This window comes from Grammomys surdaster, unplaced genomic scaffold, assembly GCF_004785775.1.
Source record: "Grammomys surdaster isolate TR1022 unplaced genomic scaffold, NIH_TR_1.0 199, whole genome shotgun sequence".
Lineage (NCBI taxonomy): Eukaryota > Metazoa > Chordata > Mammalia > Rodentia > Muridae > Grammomys > Grammomys surdaster.
This window is the reverse complement of record NW_021604644.1, coordinates 3,315,161-3,340,077: the sequence shown is the minus strand read 5'-3', so window position 1 is coordinate 3,340,077 and position 24,917 is coordinate 3,315,161. Positions and strand designations below refer to the sequence as shown.

The following is a 24,917-nucleotide window of genomic DNA, read 5'->3' as shown; positions in this document are numbered from 1 at the left end:
TCTCTCTCTCTCTCTCTCCCTCCTTACTGTGTATGAGAAGGTCCTGGAACAGTAGAATAGACACCTCATGTTGGACATGTCCTGTTTTTCAGCCTCACCCTATCCATAGCCGTGGGCCTTATAATCCTACAAGTGTGGATTGCTGGCACATTCTTCCTGCAGCCCAAGCTGGGCACGGCCGACAAGCAGAAGCCCCTGGCTCTCAACAACAGGTGAGGGTGGAAGAGGGAGATGGAATATGTAGGGCTTCTGTACTTTCTACCTAATGGTGGGCGGGATCTGGAGTGATCTGAATTCTGTGAGAGGCTACAAAGCTGTGCTCAGGGGTGAGATCTGGGGCCACATGACCCATGTGGCCCTGAGAACCAGAATTGCCTTTTGAGGTAGTAGGAGAGCCACACGAGGTTGTGTAACCTCGGTGAACCTCACCTTCCCCGTTTGTACGTTAGTGTGCATTCCTTCAAGAGGTGGTTTTCAAGACGAAACAAAATATGGACAGCCAGCCAAGTACCTGCAATTCTTTGTCATTCATTCATTCATTCATTCATTCATTCATTGAGGAAACCATAGCACTGACAACAGAGAGACAAATATTCCTACCCACCACCTCTAAGAGCTTTATAACTTGCTGTAGAGGACTGGCACATGGGTAAAGGCCAAAAATTCCTGAGTGATCTAAAGATGAGGAGGAGAGACTGAGGAGAGACAGCAGAGGCAGGGAGGGGGAGAGAGGTAGGGAGGAGGGGAGCAGAGCAGTGGGTGGGGAGGAGGAACTAGCATGGTTGATAGCTCCCACAGCATGGATGGCAGTAGTAAGACACAGGCTACACGTGTTGGGAGATCAGCAAGAGCCCCTAATGTTCACCATAAAGTGTTACACAGCATGGGGCACCAAGGGACACGGAGTGACAAGGCCAAACAGTCCTCCATCAGAGGGGTCTGTGACATTCAGGATGCGGTTTGGTCCTGAGGCATCAGGACCATGTCATCGGGTGGCCCTTTGGGACTTTTGGTCCTTTAGAGACTAGGGACAGCTCTGGCTGGGGTAGGTCTTTATGACAATGATGGTGGTTAACCACAGCATTGTTGCAACCCCTCAGCCAGCTGTAGCCCCAGAGTTTTTCTTGAACTTGAGAAGCCTCATGCAAGAATCCAAAGGCCTGTATGAAACAAGAAATACTCACACTAAGATATGCCTAGGGCTCCCCAACCCCCTTCCAGGACCACACATCCCTCCAGTTCTGAACTCAGCTCCACCTGCCACCAAGTGTGAGGTCATAAGCTTAGGAGAAAGTTTCAGAGTTTAATGCCCTGTCTGGATGAAGCCAGAGCTGGCTGTGTTGCTGGTTTTGCCAGATAGCAACCTCTTGCCTGCTTCTGTCTGCAGGAGAGCCTTCCACAACTTCAACTACTTCCTGTTCTTCTACAATGTGCTGCTGGGCCTGGGTGCCTGCCTCTCCAGGCTGCTCATCAGCTGCCTCCTGGGCACATGGCTGATTGCACGCATCGACAGGACCATCATGCAGAGCGGCTATGAGGGTGCAGACATGGGTGCGTAGCAGTCCTGGCCATCTCCTTGGGGGAACAGCTGGCCTCATCCCTTTGTGGAACCCCCCTGGAAAAGATGGCTATGAGTCCATACCTTCACTTGGGCTTACAGTTGACTTCTGGCAGAAGTCATAAATCCAGGCACTTGGTTCTGGGCTGGGGAGATGACTCTGCCATGAAAGAACTTGCTGTGTGAACCCAAGGACCTGGCGTTGATCCCCAGAACCTATGTAAGAGCCATGTGTGGTATGCTCTGATTGTGATCCCAGTACTGGGGATGTGGAGACAGGAGGTTCCTTAGGGCTGACTAGACAGCCAGCTTAGCTTAATCAGTGAGCCCCTATGAACACACACAAGAAATGTGTATTCTGGTGTGTGGTCAAAGGTTCAAGGTTGTTGAACTCTTCCCATTCCACAGGCCACTGAAGTGTAGGACGGGTGGTTCATATTTTCCAAGTAGATTGGAGACTAGAACACAGCTCCAAAGTATCAGCATTGTGGCTTGAACATTTAGTGAAGAAAATATCTAGTTTAATATACTATAAAGCCAAAGCTGTCCATCTGTTCCTGAGGAGGTAAAATTAGTGCTTCTAGCCTCAAGCCTGGTCATGCCTTCCCTCAGCTGTTTAAGATCTGCACTGACACATGCTCTGTCTTTGCATGGCTTCACTGATAGCTTCTCTCTTCTCCTGGCTGCTCTCACCACCTTCAAGCTTTGAGTTCTCTATCGAATGCACAGAGTAGAATGGTCTCTCCAGGAATCCGTCCAGATCTTTACACTCACTCTGTAGATTCTCTGTACCGCCAGGGCCAAGGAGTTGGGTGGGAGTGGGGTTGGGGGTTGGGGGAGACTAGTAGTTAGCCAGCATAGGAGAGACAGAGGCAGGCAGATCTATCTCTGTGAGTTCATGGCGGCTTGTTCTACACAGTGAGCTCCAGGCCAGTCAGGGCTACACAGGGAGACTGTCTCAAAAGCAAAAATTAAAAAAGAAGAACAGCAATTGCAATGTAAAAAGTACCAACTGGGCAATGATGGGAGGTTCAGCCCGGCCGACCTGCTTTTACCTGGGTTTCAGGCTTCGGTGCATGGATTGGTATGCTCTTTGTGGACCACTACCACACCAACCCTGTGTTGGTCAGCTTTTGCCACATTCTGATCACAAGCCACAAGGATGGGAAGCTACAGAAGACTGTGAAATACTGGTACCTGAACCAGTCAGCAGGTAGTGTCTCCTGTTTGGACCTGTGCTGGGTTCAGAGTGGAAAATGGATACCCATGGACTCCCAGGGATCCTCAAGAGGCACCAGATCTCCTTCCCACTGCCCTTGCTCTGCCTCCCTTTAAGCCAAGCTGCTCAGGAGGCATAGTTCCCATCATTCAAGCTACATGACTTGTCCTGTAGACTGGCTTACCTACCTATTCTGGAACTGAACCCCAGTTGTGCAGGCACAGTTATCTGTATCCAGTTGTCTTGGGATGCCATTACACACCTCAGGCTACTCAACAGATGCAATTTCCAAATGGAGATCAGTTGTGGGATTTTTCCCCCCTATTGCTTATAAGAAGTGCTCTGGGTTCCTCCTGCCCCTGAAGGGCACCCACAGGTCTGGGGATAGGTCACATCCTTCTACCTCCCGTTACCTAGGAGTCTTGATCCAATGCCTCTTGCCACAACTTTGCATTGTAGGTAGCTGCTCCAAAAGTCTTTGAGAAGAGCAGAGGCAACACCCCACCCTCATTCCCTGATCTCTCTACTCCAATTCTGTCCTAGGTCCCCGATTCTCAGCCAGAGCCAGAACGAGATGGTTCCTGCTGCAGACGCTCATCAACAATCCCAGGCTCGTCATGCTTAGAAAATCAAAATCAGGTCATAGTTCAGGAGAGTTCACACAGATTCTGCTGACCTGCTCAGACTGCTGATTGGGCCACCAGCTTCTGCTCCCAGGCCAGGCCATCCCCTCTCATGAAGGTCTAGCTTAACTAGCAGCGATTCCCTACAATGGGACAGGATGACATGTCATGCACATGATAGACAGCACTGACCGCTTGTGGGATGGTCATATAGACCAATGGTTTAAATCTAGAATGATCTCAATCCCTTGGCAAAAAAGAAAAACAATATGAAAAGCAATGTCTGTGAAGCAAATTTTGCCCATCAGTGACCTCCATTATTTGTGGGAAGCCGCCATGGGGGTCACCTGTTAGGAAGCATGAAATAGAGGCTGGATAAATGAGAGGGCTCAGGGGCTAACTGCACTAGATTTTACTTGACTGAGGATTCAAGTTTGGTTCCCAGCATCCACACTGGGCAGCTCGCAAGTGTCTGTAACTCTAGCTCCAATGGATCTGACCCATTTCTGGCTTCTTCAGGTACTTGCACAAATGTGGCAGACACATATACACATAAGTAAAAATAATTAAAAACATGAATCTGTAAAACAATTCTTTTAAAAAAGAAGTATGAAGTGAACTTTCTGCCTCAAGGCCTACTGGGAATAGAATCAGATGATCCAGGCCTTCCTCGTAAAGATAGTCTGAGTCTATCTGTGGGATCACCTACGAAAGCCAAGCAGAAGTGGAATAGGCCTGCATTCCAGGTGGAGAGCAGGAACACTGAGTCTGTGTGAGCAGGAGACCCAAGGCATTTAGATGATGCTGTTCATGTTGGGTACAGATGCTGAAAGACCGTGAAGCTAATAAGACACACGTGTCAGGCTGGGAGGTGTGGCCATTGTCCTTATGCAGAGCTCAGTACTACCCAAATGGCCCAGGACAGATATGCTCTGGCCATTGAAAGTCTCTCCTGAGCCCGAACGAGTGCTGTGAGTCATATAGACCCAAAATCTTGAGAGCTCGCACCCAGTTGCTGTGTAAACTTGGTCCTGCTGGTGCATGCGCCAGGGTTGTTACTTTTAGCTGAGTCTTTATGACAGCTCTTTGACAATTTGTTTTGAGAAGCTAGGAAAATTAAGAGCCCCTTCCCCACCCCATACACAACACACGTCGCTTTCTAGCTCTGTGGCCAAACAACTTTGTCTTTCTCTATTCACCGATATCTATATCTGCAAAAGGGGCCAACATCCCGCTCCATGTATTATCCTGAGGATCAAATCATTCAAAGCACACAGATTCATGTAAGCTTGTGCCTGACACTCGAAACTCTCAAAAGCAGAGATTCAACTTTGGTTGTCTCTATGGTTTGAGTGTAAACAGTGTCTCCCAAAGACTCCCTGTTAAGACTTTGGTCCCTAGGATGGCACCATGCAGGGGGTGGGACCTTTAGGAGTGGTCCTTAAGTCACTGGAGGCATGTCCTTGGAGGAGATCATGGGGCTCTGGTGGTTTTGTTTCTTAGCTGACGGGATGAGCGTTTTTGTTTACTAGACATTCCTATCACACATGACATGATGCCTCATTAGAAGCCAAAATCAATGGGACATTTCTTCGTAGACTGTGACTTCCAAAACCATGAGCTCAAATAAATTTTTTTCTCTCCATACATTCACTATCTTGGGTATTTTGTTGCAGTAACAAGGAGCTAATACAGCTCTCATGTCATAGAAAGATCCAAGTGTGTGTGTGTGTGTAAGCATGTACCTTGTTGTGGGTATGGATGCATGTGTATGTACATACCTGTGTGTCTGTCTGTCTACATCCGTATTATTCATCAGGAAAATGAAAATAAAACCATGATACTATACCACAACATACTGTCTAAGATAAAGTCTGGTGACACTACTAAGTGTTGGTGAAGATATAGAACACTAGGGTACACTGTTACCACTTTCGGAACCTTTGGTAGTATCTTCTAAGATTTACACACTCACGCTCTCTGACACAGCATGATCACCATACAGAAGAATGGTTAGAGCAGGGATTTGAATACATTCCCGAATTGTAGAGAATGATGGAAGAGTGGGTGACGTCCCCGGTAAATGCGTGTTGTTGACATAGGACCCCACAGCTCAAGACTCAGAGGGATTGTGAAACCTTCCTTGGGGGGCTGAGTATAAGTGTTGATAGCCAATGGTGGACAATAGAAAATGTCCACCAGAGCGGTCTCCATCCAGATGTTTATGGCCTGAAGATGGCTCCCCTACAGAGGCTGCTCCTACTGAGATTAGCTAAGTCTGCCTCCTTGTTTCAGATGCATACCAAGAACCCTGCATACTTGTTTGTCTGCATGCAACAGTCCCGCCTCTCTGCTCAACTCTATATATTAAACAAACCAAGCTTCTGGGGTGCTGTATTTTCTCCATCTGAGAGCTCAGCCCATCACATGGCTTTCTGTCTGTATGTGTTGGGCTGTCTATCTTTTTTTTTTTCCCGTATTCCCAGCCAGGTTGAGTCCCTGGAGCCAAGAAGGACACAGCTCCAAATTGAACTGGGAAATACTTAATGTGCATTGAAAATATAAATAAAATGGACTATATTTCCAATAATAGAATTCCATCTGAAACAGACTATAAGTACATCTTTTCATAGTGAGGAAGGTTTTTTTTTCTTTTAAAATATTTTAAACTTAATCTTTGACAGTTTCATATATGTATATCATATGTCTTGATCATATATGTGTCTTACCTGCCCACCCACCCCCCAATTCCCTCTTCCTTTTTCTCCCAGATATTCCCCCAGCACATCTCTCCCTCCTACCCTCATGTCTGTTCTGTTTCCATTCTGTTTGCTGTGATAAAACATTCTGATCAAAAGCAACTTAGGAAGGAAAGGGTTTATTTCTGTTTACATTTCCAGGTCAAAGTCCATCACTGTGGGAAGCCAGGGTAGGAACTCACACAGGTCAGGAACCCAAAGGGAGACGTGAAACCAGAGTCTGTGGAGGCACATGGCTTACTGGCTTGCTCCTTTGCCTCATGCTCAGCCTGCTTTTGTAAACCACGCAGGCAGGAGCACCTGCCCAGGGGTGGCACTGCCCGAAGTGGGCTGGGAGCACCAATGTGTGCCTTACACCCGTAGTCACAGGTCAGTCTGACTTGAGCGGTCCTTCAGTGTATGTTTCCTCTTCCCAGGAGACTCCAAATTGTAGCAAGTTGGCAATAAAAACTAATCAGCACAGTGCCTTTTATTTTATTTTAGAAAATATAATTCCATGAACCCAGTTAGTGCTTGTTAGTATAAGTCTGAACCCAGTGACATCATATTCAGGGGCCTGGCGACTCCTGCATCGGTACTGAGGCAACCACTCCCAGAATTCACCTGTCTCGCTCACCTGCACCTGGGAAGTTACACGTCATCACCCACTTAAATAATTGAGACTGCCCCAACCTCGCTCTCTTCCTCTTCTCTTCGCTTCCTCCGCCATTGCCCCTGCTCCTCTCTCCCGCTCCCCTCCCTAAATAAACCTCTTCCTGTGGAACCGGGTGGGCCTTGTGTTGTCTGTTCAAACTGCGCCCAGATTCTTATAGTGCTGATTCCATAGGCTTGGATATGGAGCCAGCCACTGGACCATGGGCAACCCCTCAGATTCTACCAGGAACTCTTAGAAGTGATAGATACTTTCAGCCAAGTGTCAGGATACAAAATTAACATTATAATCAGTAGAGATGCTGGATATCAACGGCAAACATACTAAGAAATAAGGTGGGTGGGATTCCATTCATAGTCTTTAGAAAAGGTACCTTGGAATGTGAAAGAACCAGAAACTTAAAAACAAAACCAACAAAACAAAACAAAACAACAACAACAACAACAAGACTTCTGTAATGAAAACATTAAAACACCAAAGAAAGAAATTGAGGAAGACACTTAGAACACATGAAGGAATATTGGATTTTGCCAATAGCATTTTCTACAGTTGAGATGAACATGTGACTTTTGCCTTAAGTCCCTTTATATAATTTGTAACATTTATTGATCTACTTTATTGATGTTCATTTTTTAAAAACAAACTAAACAAACAAAAAATAAAGAACCATGTTTTTCATCCCCTTGCTAGTCTTTTCAGCTAAAATGAATCCAGTCTTTATTTTACTTCATCTTGGACCAAAGAATGAGTCTAAAAGGGTTTTGTATTCACTGGTTTGTCATTCGCCTCTGTCAAAGAATGAGAATGGTGTTTTCAGTCATCAGGACTCGAGTTTCTGATTCTGCAGCCAGCTGCTGTAGACCACTCACTCTCCCATGTCCCTGTGGGAAGGGTGTGCCAGCAGGTCTGTTCCCGGACCCCACTAACTTCTCTGGAAAGGAGCAGAGTGGCCCATAGTACACAAGAAACTCTAGCTCAGCGGTTCTCAGCCTTTCTAATGCTATGAACCTTTAATACGGTTCCTCATGCTGGGGTGACTCCCAACCATAACATTATTTTTGTTACTACTTCATAACTGTAATCTTGCTACTGTTGTGAATAAGAATGAAAACATTTTTGAGTATAAAGGTTTGTCAAGGGCATCTGACCCACGAGTTGAAAACCACTGCTCTTAGTGATCTAGTGCAGGCGGTTCTCGTTCTGGCTGGCAGGTCTTAAAGCCCTGAATTCTGAGCCTTCCAACCTACTTTGAACTGGGAAAGATCTGATCTCTTTCAGTGTCTTTCAGATTCTTACAGGCAAGGGCCACCTTGTGCTCCCTGCCTGCACAGGTTGATTTTAACCAGTGCAACATTGAGAGACTGAATTCCTTGATCACAACAGTCAGGATCTGCACAAGCTCTCTGATCTACTAGCTTTGGGGAACATTTTAAGGGCACTCCAAGGACCCAACATTAAAAAGAAGTGGTGAGTTTCACTGCTCCACGTGGGCCTCTGCTGTAACTGAGTGACCGGGTTCCCTGAGAAGGAAGTGTGGCCGGGCAGCCCCGCCCCTCGCGCTGCCCCGCCCCCTCGAGTTGCCTAGGAGACCGCAGCGTTTTGATGCAGTTGCTGCTGGCTTCTAGGCGAATCTCAGGTGCGGGAGCCAGGCTTGGGTCAGGACCTCAAAATCGCTGGGCTTGGGGAACAGGGGGTTGATTGAGCAGATAGGAAGGTGGGCGTGTCGCAAACAGTAGGCTTCTAATTAGCCAGGCCGGGATCAACCTGCTCCTTCCCTTTGCACCACTCCCCTACTTCTCCCGGAGGGTGTGGCTGGGGTTCCAGTCTGACATCTTAGGCTGATTGACCCTCAGAGCGTTCCCTGGAGCACAGACAATAATCCTTCCTTTTCCAGAAAGTGCCTGAGGGGTTTACGCCCTGTGCGCTGGTGAAAATCCACACTCTCTCTTTCGGTCTCTCCCACCCCCACACACCTTATTTTGTTTGAAATCTAAGTTTCCCCTTAAACAAGGTGTCCTGTGGGATCTAGTCCTGTCTTTGGGCCGGAGGTCCTAGCAAGAGCCTGCAAGGCAGGTCCCAGCCTCTGAGTGAAAACTAAGACCAAGTCCCAAGTGTGTTTCCAGAACAAAGGGGAACTGGGCCAGCAGCCAAGATGTCGCCAGTGGGGAAGGTGTCCCAAGTACAGAACGGCAAAGTTTACCAGCAGATCTTCCAGGCCCAGGTAGGCGCCCTGCGAGCCTCTGTTCCCATTCCCTCAGATCCTGCCAAACTTTCCTGATCCTTTCCAATTCTCTTTGTTCTGAGAGTTTCCCGTCTAAGATTCATTTTATTTATTTTATTTTTTATTGAAGATAGATATTTCATACAGTATTATTCTGATCTCAGTCCCCACGCCATCTTCTCCCAGATTTTTCCCCATTAAGACCCAATTTTTTAAAAAGCTCTCCTTGACATAACTTTGATTTTTAAAAATAATTGCTATTGGGTATATTATAGTTTACCCATAGAAGAACATTGGGACATTTGGTCTCAAAATTAAAAATTTATTTTTGGTAAAAAAAAAAATCAAAATTATTCAGAATTAGTCTGAATGAACCATTCTGTGCCCGAGTCTTTTTGTAGAGCATAAAAGCAATTTTTTTTTCTGTTTAAAAAGTGAGTCCTGGCCTGGCATGGTGGCACACACCTTCAGTCCCAGCACTTGGGAGACAGAGTCAGGTGTATCTCTGTGTGTTTGAGGCCAGCCTGGTCTACATAGCAAGCCAGAGAGACCCTGTGTCAGAAAACCAATGATGATGATGATGATGATGATGATGATGATGATGGTGATGGTGGTGGTGATGATGATAAGTCTTTTTCTGTACTAGGATTTTGACTCTCCCTTTTCTCCTTGGCAGTCTCTCAGAATTCATGCCCATAGCCAGGGGTATTCACACACTTCACTGGTAACCAGTGTCCGCTGCCACAGAGGACTTGTCTTACAGTGTCAAATCTTCACTGGCCATGGCTATTGTAAAGATTGCTATCCCTTCTTGAATGTACCTTGCAGACCAAGGAGGCTTCAAATCTAGTGTCCTGTTATTGAAGTGGCGTTTTTATCCCTCGTTTGAGCCGTAAATCATCCTGCCCATATAACCTTTAAAGATAATAAAGGTATAGAGAAACCAGAGAACTCAAACTACCCACACAATTCAGCTCTTACATATAAGCAAGATATCATTCTCAACCTTCTGTTGTTTCCCCATGTATTTTCAAATTTGAAACTACACTCTAATTTGGGTCGTAATTTTTTTTTATATATATAGCAAAAGGGTGACTTTGTTAAATGTACTGGAAGGGACAGCAGGTCTAGCAGTATCCAAAGTGCCATCTGCCTATAATTTTTATTTTATGCTTTAAAACAAGATTTATATTTATTTTGTATGTTTGAATGTTTTGGCCGAGTGTATGTGTGCATGGCTGGTGCTCTCGGAATGCCAGCAGGGAATTGTGAGCCACTGGGAGGGTGCAGAAAATGGAGCTCTGGCCCTCTGGAAGAGCAGCAAGTGCTCCTAACCCTGGAGCCATCTCTTCAGCCCTGTGATTTCTATTTTCATTGATATGTTTTTTAAAATATTTATTTATTTATTTATTTATTTATTTATGTATGTGAGTACACTGTCACAGTCTTCAGATATACCAGAAGAGGGCATCGGATTCCATTACAGGTGGTTGTGAGCCACCATGTGGTTGCTGGGAATTGAACTCAGGATGGAAGAGCAGTCAGTGCTCTTAACCGCTGAGCCATCTTTCCAGCCCTTAATTGATATGTTTAATGATACACTATTGGTTTCCTTGTCATAAGAAATTTTTGTTAATTTCTGCCTTTAGTAAGCACCTACCATTCCATCAAAAGAATTTTACTTAACTAGTCTCCTATTACTGAATGGTTCTGTTTTATTTTTTTCTGTTTTTGTTTTTCATTTATTATCAGTTTCTTATGATTACAAAAATAATTGTGTACACTAAATGATCTTCATGCAAAATTCTTTACACATACCTTCCTTGAAACAGCCCATCCCTGTTAAGAGATCTTCTGCAGTGGGTGGACATGGAGTCAGAGTACAGGGTGCCTTCTGGATGGTATGTGCCTCCATGTCCTCATAGGAGAGGCACAGTCATTGAGAAGAGCTTGGGCACCTGAAACTTTCATAATACCTATACTCCATCTTTCCTGCACTCAGGTGCAGCTGGTTCAGTCTCTGGCAGCCACCAGGAAGCGGGCTGCAGAGCATTCTGAGACTTCAAAGAATGTCAAGACACCCATGATGAAGAAGGTGCCATTACCTGAGGGGGAAACTATGACCCCTCGGCAGAGGAAGTGGGTGCGTAGCCTCCCCAACGACTGGGTCACAGAAAACCCAGTTCTCTATAGGTAAGTCTTGCTACCAAGCCTCATTGCAGGTTCCCAGTCTTCAAAGACTCAGGAGGGTGTGTGCTCGATAGGAATCTCAAGTACCTTCTCCAAAAAGGGAGCTAGTCACATCTGCTTGAAAAGATGTTTCTCTCTTCCCTAAGTAGTTTTGATGGGGTGTCTAAGGCCAGTGTCTAGGTAGAGGAGTCCCACTGTCACAGAGCTTGGATTCTCATCATCCCTTCAATGGTGGGAAGACCACTCAGAGGACAGGGTTGGGAAAGCTTCCTGGAAAGGAGCCACCGCTGAGATGGGATGCTAAGGGAGGAGGGTGGGGATATAGCTTTTACTCGTTTTTGACTCACTGGGGAAGGCTGAGGTCAGTAGGTCTAGTTCAGTGGTTCTGAATCTTCCTAATGCTGTGACCCTTTAACACAGTTCCTCATGCTGAGATGACCCCCAACCAGAAAATTACGCTTGTCGCTACTTCACAATGGTAATTTTGCTACTGTTCTGAGTCACAATGTAAATATCTGTGTTTTCCGATGGTCTTAGGTGACCCCTGTGAGAGGGTCCTTTGCCCCCTAAAGGGGTTGTGACCCACAGATTCAGAACCTAGATGGAGAAAGGGCTGGCGCAGAGGCTGGGAGAGGCTTGCGAGCCAGGCATAGCTTTGAACTTTGGATTGATTTGAGCATCTGAAGTCCCCTTGGCAAGTCCATGCAGAAAGGTGGCGAGACCTACAAGAAGGAGTTAGAGGTAGAATTCTGTACTCAATGCACCTCGCATTTGAAACGGGGCAGCCTCCCCGTTCTGCATGGCTGTCTGGCCCCGTCAAGCTGCAGTCCAGACATGTTTTCTTCTCCCACCTGTGGGACAGTGTGACGACTCATAAGAGAATGGATGGCAAATACTGCTTACCTAGGACCTCTGGGGACTGTTGGGCACTCTGGGATTCTCTTAGCTTTCCTTATAGACGGAATATCTGTAGACTTTATCCCAGAGTTGATGCCACAGTCTTTCCTCCCAGGTCTCTCCATGAGTTCACTTACTGAGAGATCTCAGTCCACTCCAGCTAGGTCCAAACCCGATGGGCTTCAGCATCATGGAGTGGCACTGAGCAACCGGCTCTTTTTGAGACAATGGCTCCTTTACATCTCCTTTATAGAAAATGGGCTTACGCCAGCTGCCTCATCGGATGATGTCTTGGTTACAATTTTAGAGAGTTAGAGTCGTGGGCACAGGCAGGCATGGAGTCGAATCTAAGGGCTTACATCAGAACCATAAGCATAAGGCAGAGAAAGGGAGGGGGAATGCTAGAGGGGGGAGAGAAGAGCTAATTGGGAACGGCATGGGCTTTTGAAACCCCAGCACTTACCCCTCAGTGATAAACTTCTTCCAACAAGGTCACACCTCCAATTCTTCTGTCTTAGTTAGGGTTTTATTTCTGTGAAGAGACATCATGACCAAGGCAACTCTTGTAAAAGGAAGTATTCAACCAGGGGCTTACAGTTTCATAGATTTAGTCCATTATCATCATGGTGGGAAGCATGGCAGTGTGCAGTCAGACGTGGTGCAGGAGAAGGAGCTGAGAGTTCAACATCTTGATTGGCAGGCAGCAGGAAGTGAGAGAGACACACTGGCCAGGCTTGAGCATCTGAGACCTCAAAGCCCACCCCACAATGACACACTTCCTCCAATGAGGCCACACCTCCTAGTAGTGCAACTCCCTATGGACAAAGAATTCAAACATATGAGTCTATGGAAGCCATACCTATTCCAACCACCACACCTTCCCAAAAAGTGAACCAAACATTCAAATATATGAGCCTATGACAGCCATTCTTATTCAAACTACTACAGATGGTCTGCTGAAGGACCAAATAAGGGAGCATGCTGAGAACTTTATTCTTTGTTGGACTGTTCACCCATTATGACCCTTAGTTTCCATTTGGAAATGGTTCCAGCCCCAACCTATATTGGCCAGCCAAGGAATTTATAGCTTGTGTCTGGAGCAGGGACCAGACTCTCTGTCCAGATACCCTTAGAAACTAAGCTTGGGGACATAGCAACATTGATTGGAAGCCTGAGACATTGCCTCCAAGGCTCTGGAATAGGAAGAAGGCTTGGGCAGTGACCAATGCCTGTGGTGTCCTGGGTGGGTGTGGGGGCAGGCCTTACTCTTCTCTACTTGTTTCCTCAGAGAAAATGAAGAAGCCAGGAAGGAGAAGGAGCGTCTGACAGAGGACATGATTGCTTGCCAAGAGGTGCAGGGCCTCATGGACAACATAGGTGAACCTCTTGCCCTTCAGTTCCAAGAGCAGGCCTGCTCCAGGCAGGAAAGTCTCTAGATGGCAGTGTCTGCTATGGCTCCTCCCCAGAGGCTCTTGCCATCCTCACTGGGGTCCTCTGCTCAGTTTCCTGGAGGATGCCTTTTGAGTGTAACCCCAGGAGAGACAGCCAATGGCTACTGCACACTGGGCAACTCCTAAGATGGAAGGTCCAAGGAGCTGGCTACCTTGTGTGATTTGTGGCCCTTGCACTTGCCGAGCCACGGCTCCTCCTCACTGCCTCCCAGCTTCAAAATTATCCCCATGTGGGCGCTCTTGCTCTTGTCCTTATGGAAGGCTTGGACTGCTGGTCAGCAGGAGTGCCTTTCTCTTGCTGAGAGCCCCAGGGTGGCAGCCAGCTTCCAGAATCCTAGATAGACACAGAGCAAAGCAGAGGGTGGGGAGGGGCTCAGGCTCAGGGCTGAGGGTTCAGCTTCACACCTGCTCAGCAACACCCCACCCCACCCCCACCCGAGACTTAGTTCTTTAACAGAAAACCAGAGTGTATGGGCCTAACATGCTTCTGCCCCTGAGGTATTCTGACACCATTGAGCCAGTCTAGAAGGAAAGGAAGGAAGTTTGTCCATGTGGGTAGGTTAGCATGATTTCAGTCTGGCTGTGAGTGAGGCGGGGGTGGGGGTGGCAGGGTGGAGGGTGTGTGTGGGGTGTTCTCTGAGAAGTGTTACAGCTCTCCTAGACAAAGAAAATGGCTCTTTTATTCAGGGTGAACAGAGCTATAGAAACCTTGGGAAGTGGATGGGGGTGGGGGTGAGTGTATCTCATTGGCTGGAGCTGAGGTGTTGGGACTGCTTCATTTACATAAAGAAGAATTCTAGGTTTTTACAAATTTGGCCAAGTGGGCTAGGTAACTACCTCAAAGGTGATGGAGGTGGGTGGATCCTCTGGCGAGGTACTGGCTCTCTCCTGAGTTGATCTTTGGATGCAATAGACTTAAGATGGTGTTGCCATTCGGAAGGCATACTCTAGTGTTGAACAATAATCTCACAAATGGGCTCTCTCTGATTCAAGTGTGTTTCCTGCTGCCTTTTTTTTGTTGTTGTTTTCTTTTTGAGACAGGGTTTCTGTTATGTAGCCCTGGCTGTCCTGGAACTTCCTATGTAGACCAAGCTGGCCTCGAACTCACTTTGAGGTCTCAATCACTTGCCTCTGCCTCCCCAATACTGAGATTCAAAGTGTTCATTACTAGTTCTGCCTTTTCTATGGTAATACATGGCTTTTTAAATATGGTAGGTAGTATTTCAACTTCACAGTGGCACAAGAGTATACTCATAAAGTATTACTACCCTTTCCACGTTCAATACAGATTCCTGCTCAGATACTCAACATTTTGACACAAAACAGGCTTTGTGTTGTATGATTTTTGCTCAGTTGTAGAAAAATGTAAGTGTATTCTGGGCACATTTAAGATGGGCCGGACTAAGCTTTGAAGCTCAGTAGATTAGTGTAATTAAATATATTTTCAGCTTATAGTACCTTCTGTTTATAATGATTTCATCAGATCGGGAGTCCTTTGAATTAAAAAAAAGCACCTATATGTGTATTTGAATCTATAGACCATTTCTCTCTCTCTCTCTCTCTCTCTCTTTCTTTTTTATGAATGTTTATTAAGAAGCCTAGGCTGGCCCCAAGCTCCAGCTGTTTTTGCATTAGCCTTGTTAGTGCCAGGATGACAGACATGCACTGCCCACTCTTGGCTGAAATTGCTTTGAAGAACACCATAGACACTGTCATTATACATATGCCTGTTGGGAATTTTGCCCCAGTAGTCGTCTGTTTACTCAGCTGTGGTACAGGGGGTTGAACCCAGGGCTGTGAGTATGTAGGCAAAAGCTAAGCCATCCCGACCTCAGTCCCTTGCCTGTGAGTCAGAACCTTGGTCCTCAAAGCATGTGGGTTCATTTGTATCTTTTCTCAGGATTCCCAAGTTTCTGCCCCTGCTGGCCTGGCTTTGGGGTCTGCTTCTGAACTCAGGCCTGAGTGAAGATGCTCTCTGCCATGCTGAGCTCTCTGGGAGCACTCTGCTTTCCCTACAGACTCATCAGCTCTGTGGTTTGCCCCACAGTTCCTGAGAGAGTGAGCGACCTCCAAGCACAAGAAGAATACAAGAAGAGGAAGTACCTGAGCGCACTGGCAAGCTTTCAAGAGGAGTTGGAGCAGATTGGGGTGGTGAGACCCTGCTCTTCTCTCCTCTCTCCTCCATTCTTGCAGCATCCCCTGGGTGGGGAGGAGTGCATTCACTGCTCCCAGCCTCCCTTCTCCTCCTGGTGTTCTCAATGTCTCACCTAAACATAGACAGATAGACTCACAGGGGGCGTGTTCAAGGGCGTGTTAGAGGAACAGCATGGGTGTAGGCTCCCATAATTCTCAGAAAATCCCTGTAAGTTAAAGGCTGCTACCTCACCTTGCAGAGAGGCCCAGAGTCTTGCCAGGATAGGTTTGAAAGGGATCAAGTCAGAACCTCACTTGGGTCTGGCTCCAAAGCCCAGCCTTTGACTCACTGCCTGTCCTGCCGATGGAGGGGCAGCTGTATCTAAGGACCACAAGTTCCGATGCCTGAGACCATGGGGGACATTTCTCATTCAAACCACCAGAGACTCTTGCATACTTCCCCACCCTTGGCTCTTCTTCCTCTCTAGACCATCTGTTCATCTAACCACACAGGGTCCTGGAAAGTTCCTAAATGAGACCAAGTTATACACAAGCCTACACATTTCACCTTCTCTCTTCTCTTACTCTCTGTCTTGAGTCCAAGTGTTTGCTGTGTGTCCAAGGCACTAAGAGCAGACTCCAGCCTGTCCTCCTTATGTCCCAACTAGATGCCAACCCCACGGTCACTGTTCCTCACTTCCAGCAGGCTTGGCGTTTGTATCCATAGCAAACTCGGCTTTCTCTCATCTACTCCTTTAGTTGCTGTTTGTTGAACACCAATCATGGGCTATGAGTGAGATGAGGGCATGATCACTCCTCTGTACGGTTGGGGAGAAGGTTTTTACTGTAGGTATGAGGGAGAGCACAGCCAGAGACATCTGGAGGGGTCCACACTGGACAGGGCTATGAGAGGAGAGGTGGGAGGGAGAGCGAGGAGGAGAGAGGACCAAGAGCCAAGAGCAGGAAACAGGAGAACCAAGAAAAGAGGACCAAGAGAGCATGCAGCTAAAACTGCAGGTTTATATAAGAAAGAGAAGCCAAGGGAAGGGGAGGGAGGGAAGAGAAAGGGAGGGGAAGGGAGGAAAATGAAGGAGAAGATAGAGGAGGAGAGAACAGGGGAGGTGAGGGAAAGAAAGAAGAGAGAGGGGTGAGGAGAGGAGAGGGAAGAGGAGAAGAGGGAAGGAGAGAGGAGGGGAGGGGAGAGAAGGAGAGAGGAGGGAAGTTTAGGATAGGGGGTGTGGTAAGAAGTGTTGTGTGGAGCCATGGGTACTGAATGAGTCTTGAAGCCAAGTGGACACTTTGGTATGTAGATAGACACCTCAGCCATTTGCTCTGAATTTCTTTGGGACCTGACAGTCTGGACTCAATGGCAGGTACTCTTTGAGCTGCAGAGGGGAGACTCAAGTAGTATCAGGCATCACCCGGGCACTGTGCCTGGCATGCTGCAAGGTGTCCTGGTTCTCTCTGGGTGTGAGCCCAAGGTCAATTTTCAGCTCCCCTGGCTTAGATAATGATCTTTCTTGAGATAGGATGGGGCCTGGCACCTCCTCCTTTAGGGAGGGCTGCCTCCTATCTGCGGTGTTGCTGCCCTAACCCTTATCCTCCTGGCTGGCCACAGGAGATGGAACCTCTCATCCTGGAGAAAGGGGATCTTCTTTTGAAAAAGATATCAAAGTCTGATGAGGATGTTGACAAGCTCTTCAAGAAAGTTGAAATGGAACCGGACCTCGATAGCTACACTATTGAAGTAGGAACTCCCCGGTGATTATGCCTGCTCCCCCTATCTCTCCAGGAACGCCTGGCCTGATCCAGTTCCCCTTTGCAGACCCTGTTGGAACTGTGGGAAAAGGTGGCTCAAAGATTCATGCAGCAGAAGCAGGAGATTAAGGAACTGGATGAGGAGCTGCTGGCACTGGAAGTCTCTCGAGCTGACAAGGCAAGTTGGCTGCAAATGAGCTCCATGGTAGCTTTCTCTAAAAGGGTTTGCGGGCATCCTTCTTTTTCCGCTCATGGCCTAGGAGCTGAGAGTGACTCACAGCCTTCTCCTCCCCAGCTAAAGGAAGTGCTGAAGAGATATGTCGGCATCATAGAGAAAACCTCCTATATCCTGCAGCCCGACATATATAGGCTGATAGATAAAGAAGCCATGGTGAGTGGTGTTCTGTGGTAGGGGGAGCATGACCCAGGGGATCCTGAGCCTGGTGCCTCAGGAAGGCAGGACACCACATCTGTGATGTACCTTAGTAACTCAGGCAGGATTTTTGGTTGGGAACCAAACCTTTGTAACTGCATTTTCAATAGCAGTCATGTGGACTGCGTTTATGGTTTCCTGATGTCTATAGCTGTGTGCCCAGGTAGCTTAATCACGCACAGTAGCCATGTCCCATCTACTCTGTGGTGCTATGAGTGCTACACTCTGAGGTTGTCATCTTAGGGCTTTCACCGTCTCTCCTAGCTCGGCAGTCCTAGCCTACTCTGGTTTTCTCTTTCTTCCTGACTCTCCAGCTGGCCAGGGGTATCTGTGGCTGCACCACACCTACCTGTTGGATCTCTATTCCCAGTCTCCCCACACCACTGTCTGTGTGGGGAAGTGAGAAAGTCAAGGTTGTTCATGATGTCTCCAGAAGAAAGCCTGACCCTCCTGCTGTGAGGGGGCACTTGCTTGGGCTGCTCACAGGTTTGTCGTGCAGTGGTACTTGTGCAGAGCTGAGCATGCTCTAGGTCTTCAACTGGGGACAGCAGTGTTCCCTGCCAGGATGACAGCGGAGGTCTTGACAGTAACAATTGTCCTTATGTTAAAATTTTATTCTTAAGGAGTTATTTTTAAATGTATGTGTATATGTGCACATGTCTCTGTGTGTGTATGTGTACGTCTCTCTGTGTGTATGCACCACATGTATGTAAATACTTGTAGAGACCAAAACAGGGCACCAGATCCCCCAAAGCTGGAGTTATAGGTGGTTGTGAGCTATCCAATATGGGTGGCTGGGAACCAAACCGAGTCCCATGGAGGGGCCTTAGACACTTTTAACCACTGAGCCAACTCTCCGGTCCCTAAATTTTCTATTTTATATTAGCATACAAAATATGCTTCACTATGGCATTTTCCAAACATGATTTGTTTTGTGGATCCCTCCCTACACCCTCCCCACCTCCAGTCTGCTTTCTTGTCACATGTTCCGTTACCCCTCCCCTTCCCTGACGTCTCTTTTCCTCTTCTCATGGCCTCCTCTGTAGTTTAATAATTTATACCTACACTCACACGTGTACATTAGCCACATATAAACATTGGCAGTGTCACATATGACGGAGACTATGAAATACTTGTCCTTCTGAAGTTTAAGCTTTGTGTGTCTCTGGAGACCCTCCAGTCTGGATTGTGACCCAGTGCTGATCTCTGTTGCTACCTGGCACGTGCTACGCACGTTGTGTGCATTAATCTCATCCTATTTCAAAACTGCTCTCCTGTGACCCTGTCCTCAAAGCACTGCTATGGACCTGCAGGGTGAAGAAATACTTGCTTAGGCCCCAGCAGCACAGGGCTTGCTGTGAAGCCTCAGGCCCTTCTGGAAAGCCACGCTGGGATTCCTTCCCCGTGGCCTGAGTGATGAGGGGGGAGGCTGCTCTTGTATTGGTGGCAGGGTAATAAAGGGCAGAACCATGGTATGTGATGGGGACCGTTCCTGTCCTGTGCCGGGGCATGCAGTTGAGCGATCCCGGAAGGACCAGGTTTGGATCTGGATAGGACACATCCTTGGATCTGTATCTCAAAGCTAGCCCATGTGACTGGGCCCCGATGACAGGGCCCTCAGCTTTTAGAACAAACTTATATAAGGGTAGCAAACAGTCACTGGAGTGCTACCCACTCCTGTTTTTAAGCAGTAACCCAGGGCAGCGACATATCTGGATTGGGGTTCCTGCTCTCAGGAACACGATTAAGCTACCCCCTCTCCTGACTTCTCCCCTGGTCCCTCTTATTGAGTCTTACTCTGACCAGAGAACTTAAACCCTACCCACCCCTGACCACAGGCCATGAACCAGGCTCTCCTAGGCAACCGGAGGGCCATTGCCCAGCTGTTGGTCAACCTGACCGAGGCCACCCTACAGCAGGAGCTTGACAACCGCCACCGCTGGCAGGGGCTGGTGGATACCTGGAAGGCTCTCAAGAAGGAGGCCCTGATACAGAGCTTCAGGTCAGTGGTGACCGCCCTCCCCGCCCTCATCCCCCCCCCCCCACTTCACCTACAGCTCTCTCCTAACTGCCAGGCTGCTCTTCATCGTTTACAAATGCTACTGTTTTCTCTGCCCCTATATTTAAAGTTAGAAATAGATAAAAAGCATCAAAAAGAAACTGAGTCACCACTGACGCTTCCTAGGAGGGGTACAGCAAGGACTGCAGCATTTCAGACCCACAGCGTCCACGCCATTTTAGATTACCCCCCGCACAAACGTTACCTCACGACTATTCTTTGAGCTCACTATGAATTATCAGAAAATGGTCATGCCACTATCTGCATAATTTCCATGCTTTTGTATTAGTTATAATCCTGACCTGGAAGGACGGATATCTCTCAGGTGATACCTCCCTCCTTTCAGGAGCACCTTTCCTCTATAGGAGAAACGGGGAGGAGAGGACCCATCTCTGCACTGTGTGCTGAGGCTCAGCCTTGCCCTTCCGTGTGTTTGTGGAGTCCCCAAGTATTCCAAGCCTGCCTCCTCCACATGACAGGCTCCCTACCAGCCCTGGGTTCTCAGTGATGACTTAGTGAGACGCTATAAACAGAGCCTGTCTGGGCCCAGGATTGGGACTGTTACAAAGGTCAATAGCGAATGGCCACAACTGACTTCCTGGGCACTCCCCGTGATGCAGGGCACAGGCTCAGGGCTTTGTCTGTCATCTTTCTGAGTCCTTGCAAGTTCCCAATGAGGATGATGCTGCTATTAGCCCTACATTATAGTCTAAGGCTCAGAGTGGAAGTGGGACTTGTTCCAGGTCACAGAGTAGGAGATCAGGACTCCACGGTGTCTGTAGCTTCTGTGCTGAGAGATGGTTTGCAGTTCTTCCTGCCTGTCTTCCTCCCTTCACCTCCCTTCTATCCTCAGTAACCCAGAGGGAGGCCCAGGTGGAATCACTACAGCCTGGGGTGATAGGTCAGGGTTATGGGGTTCAGAGTGTTCTTGCCTGAGTCTCCCACCCACTTCTCCCCTCTGTGTCTGGCTATCCAGTGAGTTCATGGCTAGCGAGGAGATCCAGGAGCCCCCAGAAGTGAAGAAGGAGCTAGAAGAAATGCAGAAGAACCAGGAGGTCCTTCAAAGAGTGAGGCTTGATCATCTCTGCACCATCTGGTATGGTGTGCAGGAGGGAGGACCACTGGGCCCAGCACCTTTGGGGGTCTAGCAGGGAAGCCATGTGACCTAGATCTTCCCCCTGAAACCCTTCTGCTCCAGGCTATCTCTTGGTGCTAGAGAGCTGTGCTGGGCTTGACTACCCCAGCCCTATGGCAAGAAAGGTCATAGGTCACTTGCTGTGGAAAGAAGTTTAGATTGGTCCTGTCAAAGAGTTCACTAAGACACAGTGGCCAGGGTAGAGGGAGTATAGAGGAGAGAGGAGGAGGGAGAAGAGGTGAAGGAGGAAGGAGGAGGGAGGAGGAAGGGAGGAGGGAGGAGAGGTCTGATAAAACATGGTCCCAACAGAGCTTTGGCCCTCATCCCGAGGTACTTTAAAGGCAGGTAGGGGGACACAACACTGGGAAGCTGTTGTCACAGAGGAGGCTTCATTCAGAGACATTGTGGATAATAAAGGCCTTTTTGTGAGGCTTGTTTGGGGGAGCAGGAGACCCCAACAGGTTCCTTAGCCTCTTCACTTTATTATTGACAGTATGCTCAATATGCTAACCATTTTGTCAGGCTTCAGGCACACAAGGCTTACCTGTCATCTCTTCTTTCCCCAGTGACCTCCTCCCCCCTAATTATAACAAAACCCAGCTGACTGAGTGGTACGATTCTCTCACTTCCCTGAACAAGCAGCTTGGTGAGCAATGTCTGTGGGCTCTTCAGAACTTTTCAGACCAATTAGTAGCTTGTTATAGTCAGCCCTCCAGCCATGTGTCTGAGGCGCTGAGGCCCCTCTACCCTGGGACTTTAGGATATGGGAACCCCCAAAACCTCCTCTGCTCACTGCCCAGTTCACAGCCATGCTAGCCTCAAATCCCGACCCCTGACACCCGACATCTGACCCCCCTGACCCAAACCTGGGGATAAAGACAGAGAGTCTTTGCTCAAGTCTCAAGATGGCACAGTGGCCATGCCCTGAGAGTCTTACAGTTGGACCCAACCCTGCTTTGTCCTGATGCCTCAGTGTCTTCCCCTGTGCAGCAGAGGTGTCAACAGGACTAACCATGACCCCTGCCTTGCGGATTAATGACTATTCATAGTTCAGTCCCTAGCTCACAGCAAGAAGGCTCAATCATAACTATTTGCACTATCGTACATTAAGAGAGTCAGGTCACAGCCATAGCCCAGCTGCCTGGTTTGGAAATAAACTGCAGGGCATGGTCACACTTGTTTGCCTTCTTGCACTCTCAGGCTGCTTGCTCACCGCAGCAGAGACCGTGTGATCACAAAGCTAGGCACAGCGAGTCTATCACTTTGTGGACAAAGTGTGCCAAGCTGTACTTTTGAGGATGTGATCAATTTTCCATCTTTGAGGCTCACCACAACCCAGTGAGGCCAGTCAGTGGCAGTGTGTCACTGTGACACAATACTTGATGAGCAACTGAAGAGAGAACAGAGATCTGCTCTGGCTCATGATTTTAGAGGATGCCAAAGTCATAGCTACGTGCAAGATGGTGGGCACCTGTGGTAGAGACTCTGCACATCACAGTGGACCAGGGAGCAGACTGGGTATTTGAACCATGGGCAGAGCTGTGGTCTTTAAAGGCCCACCCCTAATGAACCACTTGTGCCAGCTAGGTTTCAGCTCCTAAAGGTTTCAAAGCCTCTCAAATATCGCCACCTAGCTGTAGCCGGCAAACACGTGCTCAAAAGCGGAGCTCATGGTGTCTGTCCATTTCAGATTAAAAACTCTCAAATGCACCATTGTCTTTGTGTCCCAGAAGTCCCTTCTGCTAGAGATGAACTCTTCATATGAGGTCATTCTCTTGGGGTGCTAGGAACTCTCTGAGGAGGGAGATACCAGCCCCTGACCTGAATAGAGGGCTCTGACCAAGCTGAGCTGAACAACCTGCACTGCAGAGGTTCCTTGCTGAGCAGAGCTGACTCCCTTTCTGACAGGAGCACCTCTCCTTCTATTTTTTCTCGTACTCTTGGGAGAGTGCCTGACTCATTTGACCCATTTTATGTTCTGTCCCTGGAGACACCTACCATATGGACTGCATGTCGCTGGTACACTTCCTGTATGAGAAGATTTGGCAGCAGTGCCTGTCCCGTGTGCAGGAATGCAAGGTAGGCTTTCCTGTGTGCTGGGACCTTCTCTGCCTCCTCCATCCCCTTCAGTCTTGATCTAGGCTTTTCTTCCTTCCCATCAGTCACCAGGTAACCTCTGGCCATTGGGCATTCTGGTTCCCTCTGCCTGGCTGATCCTGCAGTCTACAGGGCTTAGCCCAGCATCAAAGCCCCGATGTGAAATGGAGCTGTATATTCATAAGTCATTTCTCTTGGCCGTATTCTTCACAGCACTGGGCCTTGCCAAAGATGGAGGCCATATTCTAAGGGGATACCACAAGGCCCCTCTCCTAGATCATGCTGATCCTGGCTCGAGTCCCACCATGGTCGCTGGCCTGCCTGCCCCTGGGCAGGGTAAAGCAGCGAGTTTATTCCCATCCCATCCAGGACAGTGATGGATTTTCTGGAATTGGGGAAATAGTTTGTCAAAACAACCCCTCCCTGCCTCCTTGGTAAAAGTGTCCAGATGAACAGTCTACAAAATCCTAGGCATTTTGAAACGTTCTGAGCTCCAATGGTCCACTTACCACCTGCAGGGAGTGTCCCCTGTTCTCTGGGTACCTCTGGCCAGCTCTGCTCTGCACCCCGCCCCAACCAGAAACAGACCCAAGGGAATCTACCAGCCAGCTGTAGTCCTCTTGGGGCCCTGAAGCAGCTCGTTGATAGCGGCATGTTTCAGAGCCCCGTGCCAGCCTCTGCCTTGTTCTCTTTCCACCCTGTAGCAGCAGCTGCTGGACTGGAAAGCTTTCTCTGAAGCAGAGGCAGAGAGCCTAGTAAACCCGACTTTCTTCCTGATGGTGGGGGAATTCCAGAGCAAGGTGGAAAAGCAGCTGGAGCTCCTGGATGTATGTACAGAGGTGCTGGGGACCCTGGAGGTGGACACATCTCTGGAGTACTACACTGCAAATCCTACAAGTCTAGGGTGCCCCTGGTGTAGCCACTGCCTGTTCCTTACCAGTCCCTTCCTGCATAGGCCTCCTGTGCTAACCATACCAGGCTCATCACCTGGGTCCTGGAAACCACCCTGACATCTGGGCTACTTAGGTTTGGGCAAGCCACGTAGGCCATGGGTGTGTCAGAACCACTGTTGACCCAGTGTTGAAGACCAGAGAGGGCAAGAGTGTCCAGTCCCAAGAAGTCTGTAGTCTTGATCCAGAGTCAGCACATTCTGTGAAGGGCCAAGTATTGTGTGAGGTCTTGCAGGCCACAGGTGTCTGTCACAGCCTGTCACTTCTATCAGCACCATGGAAAGCAAAGGGCGTGACTGCTATTACTAGAGGCCATGGTCTGCGCTTCGTTTATTTTTTTCACTACTTTTTGGTTTTTTGAGACAGGGTTTCTCTGTGTAGCCCTGGATGTCCTGGAACTCACTCTGTAGACCAGGCTAGCTTCGAACTCAGAAATCCACCTGCCTCTGCCTCCCAAGTGCTGGGATTAAAGGCGTGCACCACCACTGCCCGGCTTTTCACTACTTTTGATTTGTTTAAAAAAACATTTAAAAATTGAAGAATCTGTAACTAGCTCATGAGTCCAAACAAAAACAGAAGGAGGGCCAAATTTATCCCACAGTCTAGTCTACCAGTCTCTGTCCCAGACGAATGTGTACAACCTGTGTAGTTTTATTTTTCATATGTGTGGTGTTGGCCACCAAACTCAGCTCCTCGCACATGCTAAGAAAGCCCTCTGCCAACCAACTATCTCTAGTCCTATCATGTAGAATTCTTTTCAAAAAAATTTTACATTTATTTTA

The 24,917-nt window shown here is 48.1% G+C and overlaps 2 protein-coding genes across 8 annotated transcripts in view; both read left to right on the top strand.

Annotated features, from left to right (window-relative positions):
- Positions 1-5,049, top strand: part of LOC114623602 (stimulated by retinoic acid gene 6 protein-like) — a 39,305-nt gene extending 34,256 nt beyond the window's left edge. For all 7 annotated transcript variants that reach the window (XM_028770284.1, XM_028770289.1, XM_028770290.1 and 4 more), the window contains 4 exons: positions 93-212; positions 1,388-1,551; positions 2,625-2,771; positions 3,321-5,049. In XM_028770284.1, the coding sequence (XP_028626117.1) occupies positions 93-212; positions 1,388-1,551; positions 2,625-2,771; positions 3,321-3,469 (580 nt within the window). In that variant the 3' untranslated portion in view covers positions 3,470-5,049. The remainder of the gene's footprint in view (positions 1-92; positions 213-1,387; positions 1,552-2,624; positions 2,772-3,320) is intronic.
- Positions 5,050-5,390: 341 nt separating this feature from the next.
- Ccdc180 (coiled-coil domain containing 180) overlaps positions 5,391-24,917 on the top strand; it is a 64,119-nt gene continuing 44,592 nt past the window's right edge. Inside the window, exons 1-14 of the mRNA XM_028770271.1 lie at positions 5,391-5,412; positions 8,437-8,466; positions 8,935-9,032; positions 11,035-11,225; positions 13,408-13,496; positions 15,618-15,721; positions 17,322-17,450; positions 17,529-17,639; positions 17,757-17,852; positions 19,733-19,896; positions 20,930-21,049; positions 21,655-21,734; positions 23,079-23,167; positions 23,890-24,012. Of these exons, the coding sequence (XP_028626104.1) occupies positions 5,391-5,412; positions 8,437-8,466; positions 8,935-9,032; positions 11,035-11,225; positions 13,408-13,496; positions 15,618-15,721; positions 17,322-17,450; positions 17,529-17,639; positions 17,757-17,852; positions 19,733-19,896; positions 20,930-21,049; positions 21,655-21,734; positions 23,079-23,167; positions 23,890-24,012 (1,446 nt within the window). The remainder of the gene's footprint in view (positions 5,413-8,436; positions 8,467-8,934; positions 9,033-11,034; positions 11,226-13,407; positions 13,497-15,617; positions 15,722-17,321; positions 17,451-17,528; positions 17,640-17,756; positions 17,853-19,732; positions 19,897-20,929; positions 21,050-21,654; positions 21,735-23,078; positions 23,168-23,889; positions 24,013-24,917) is intronic.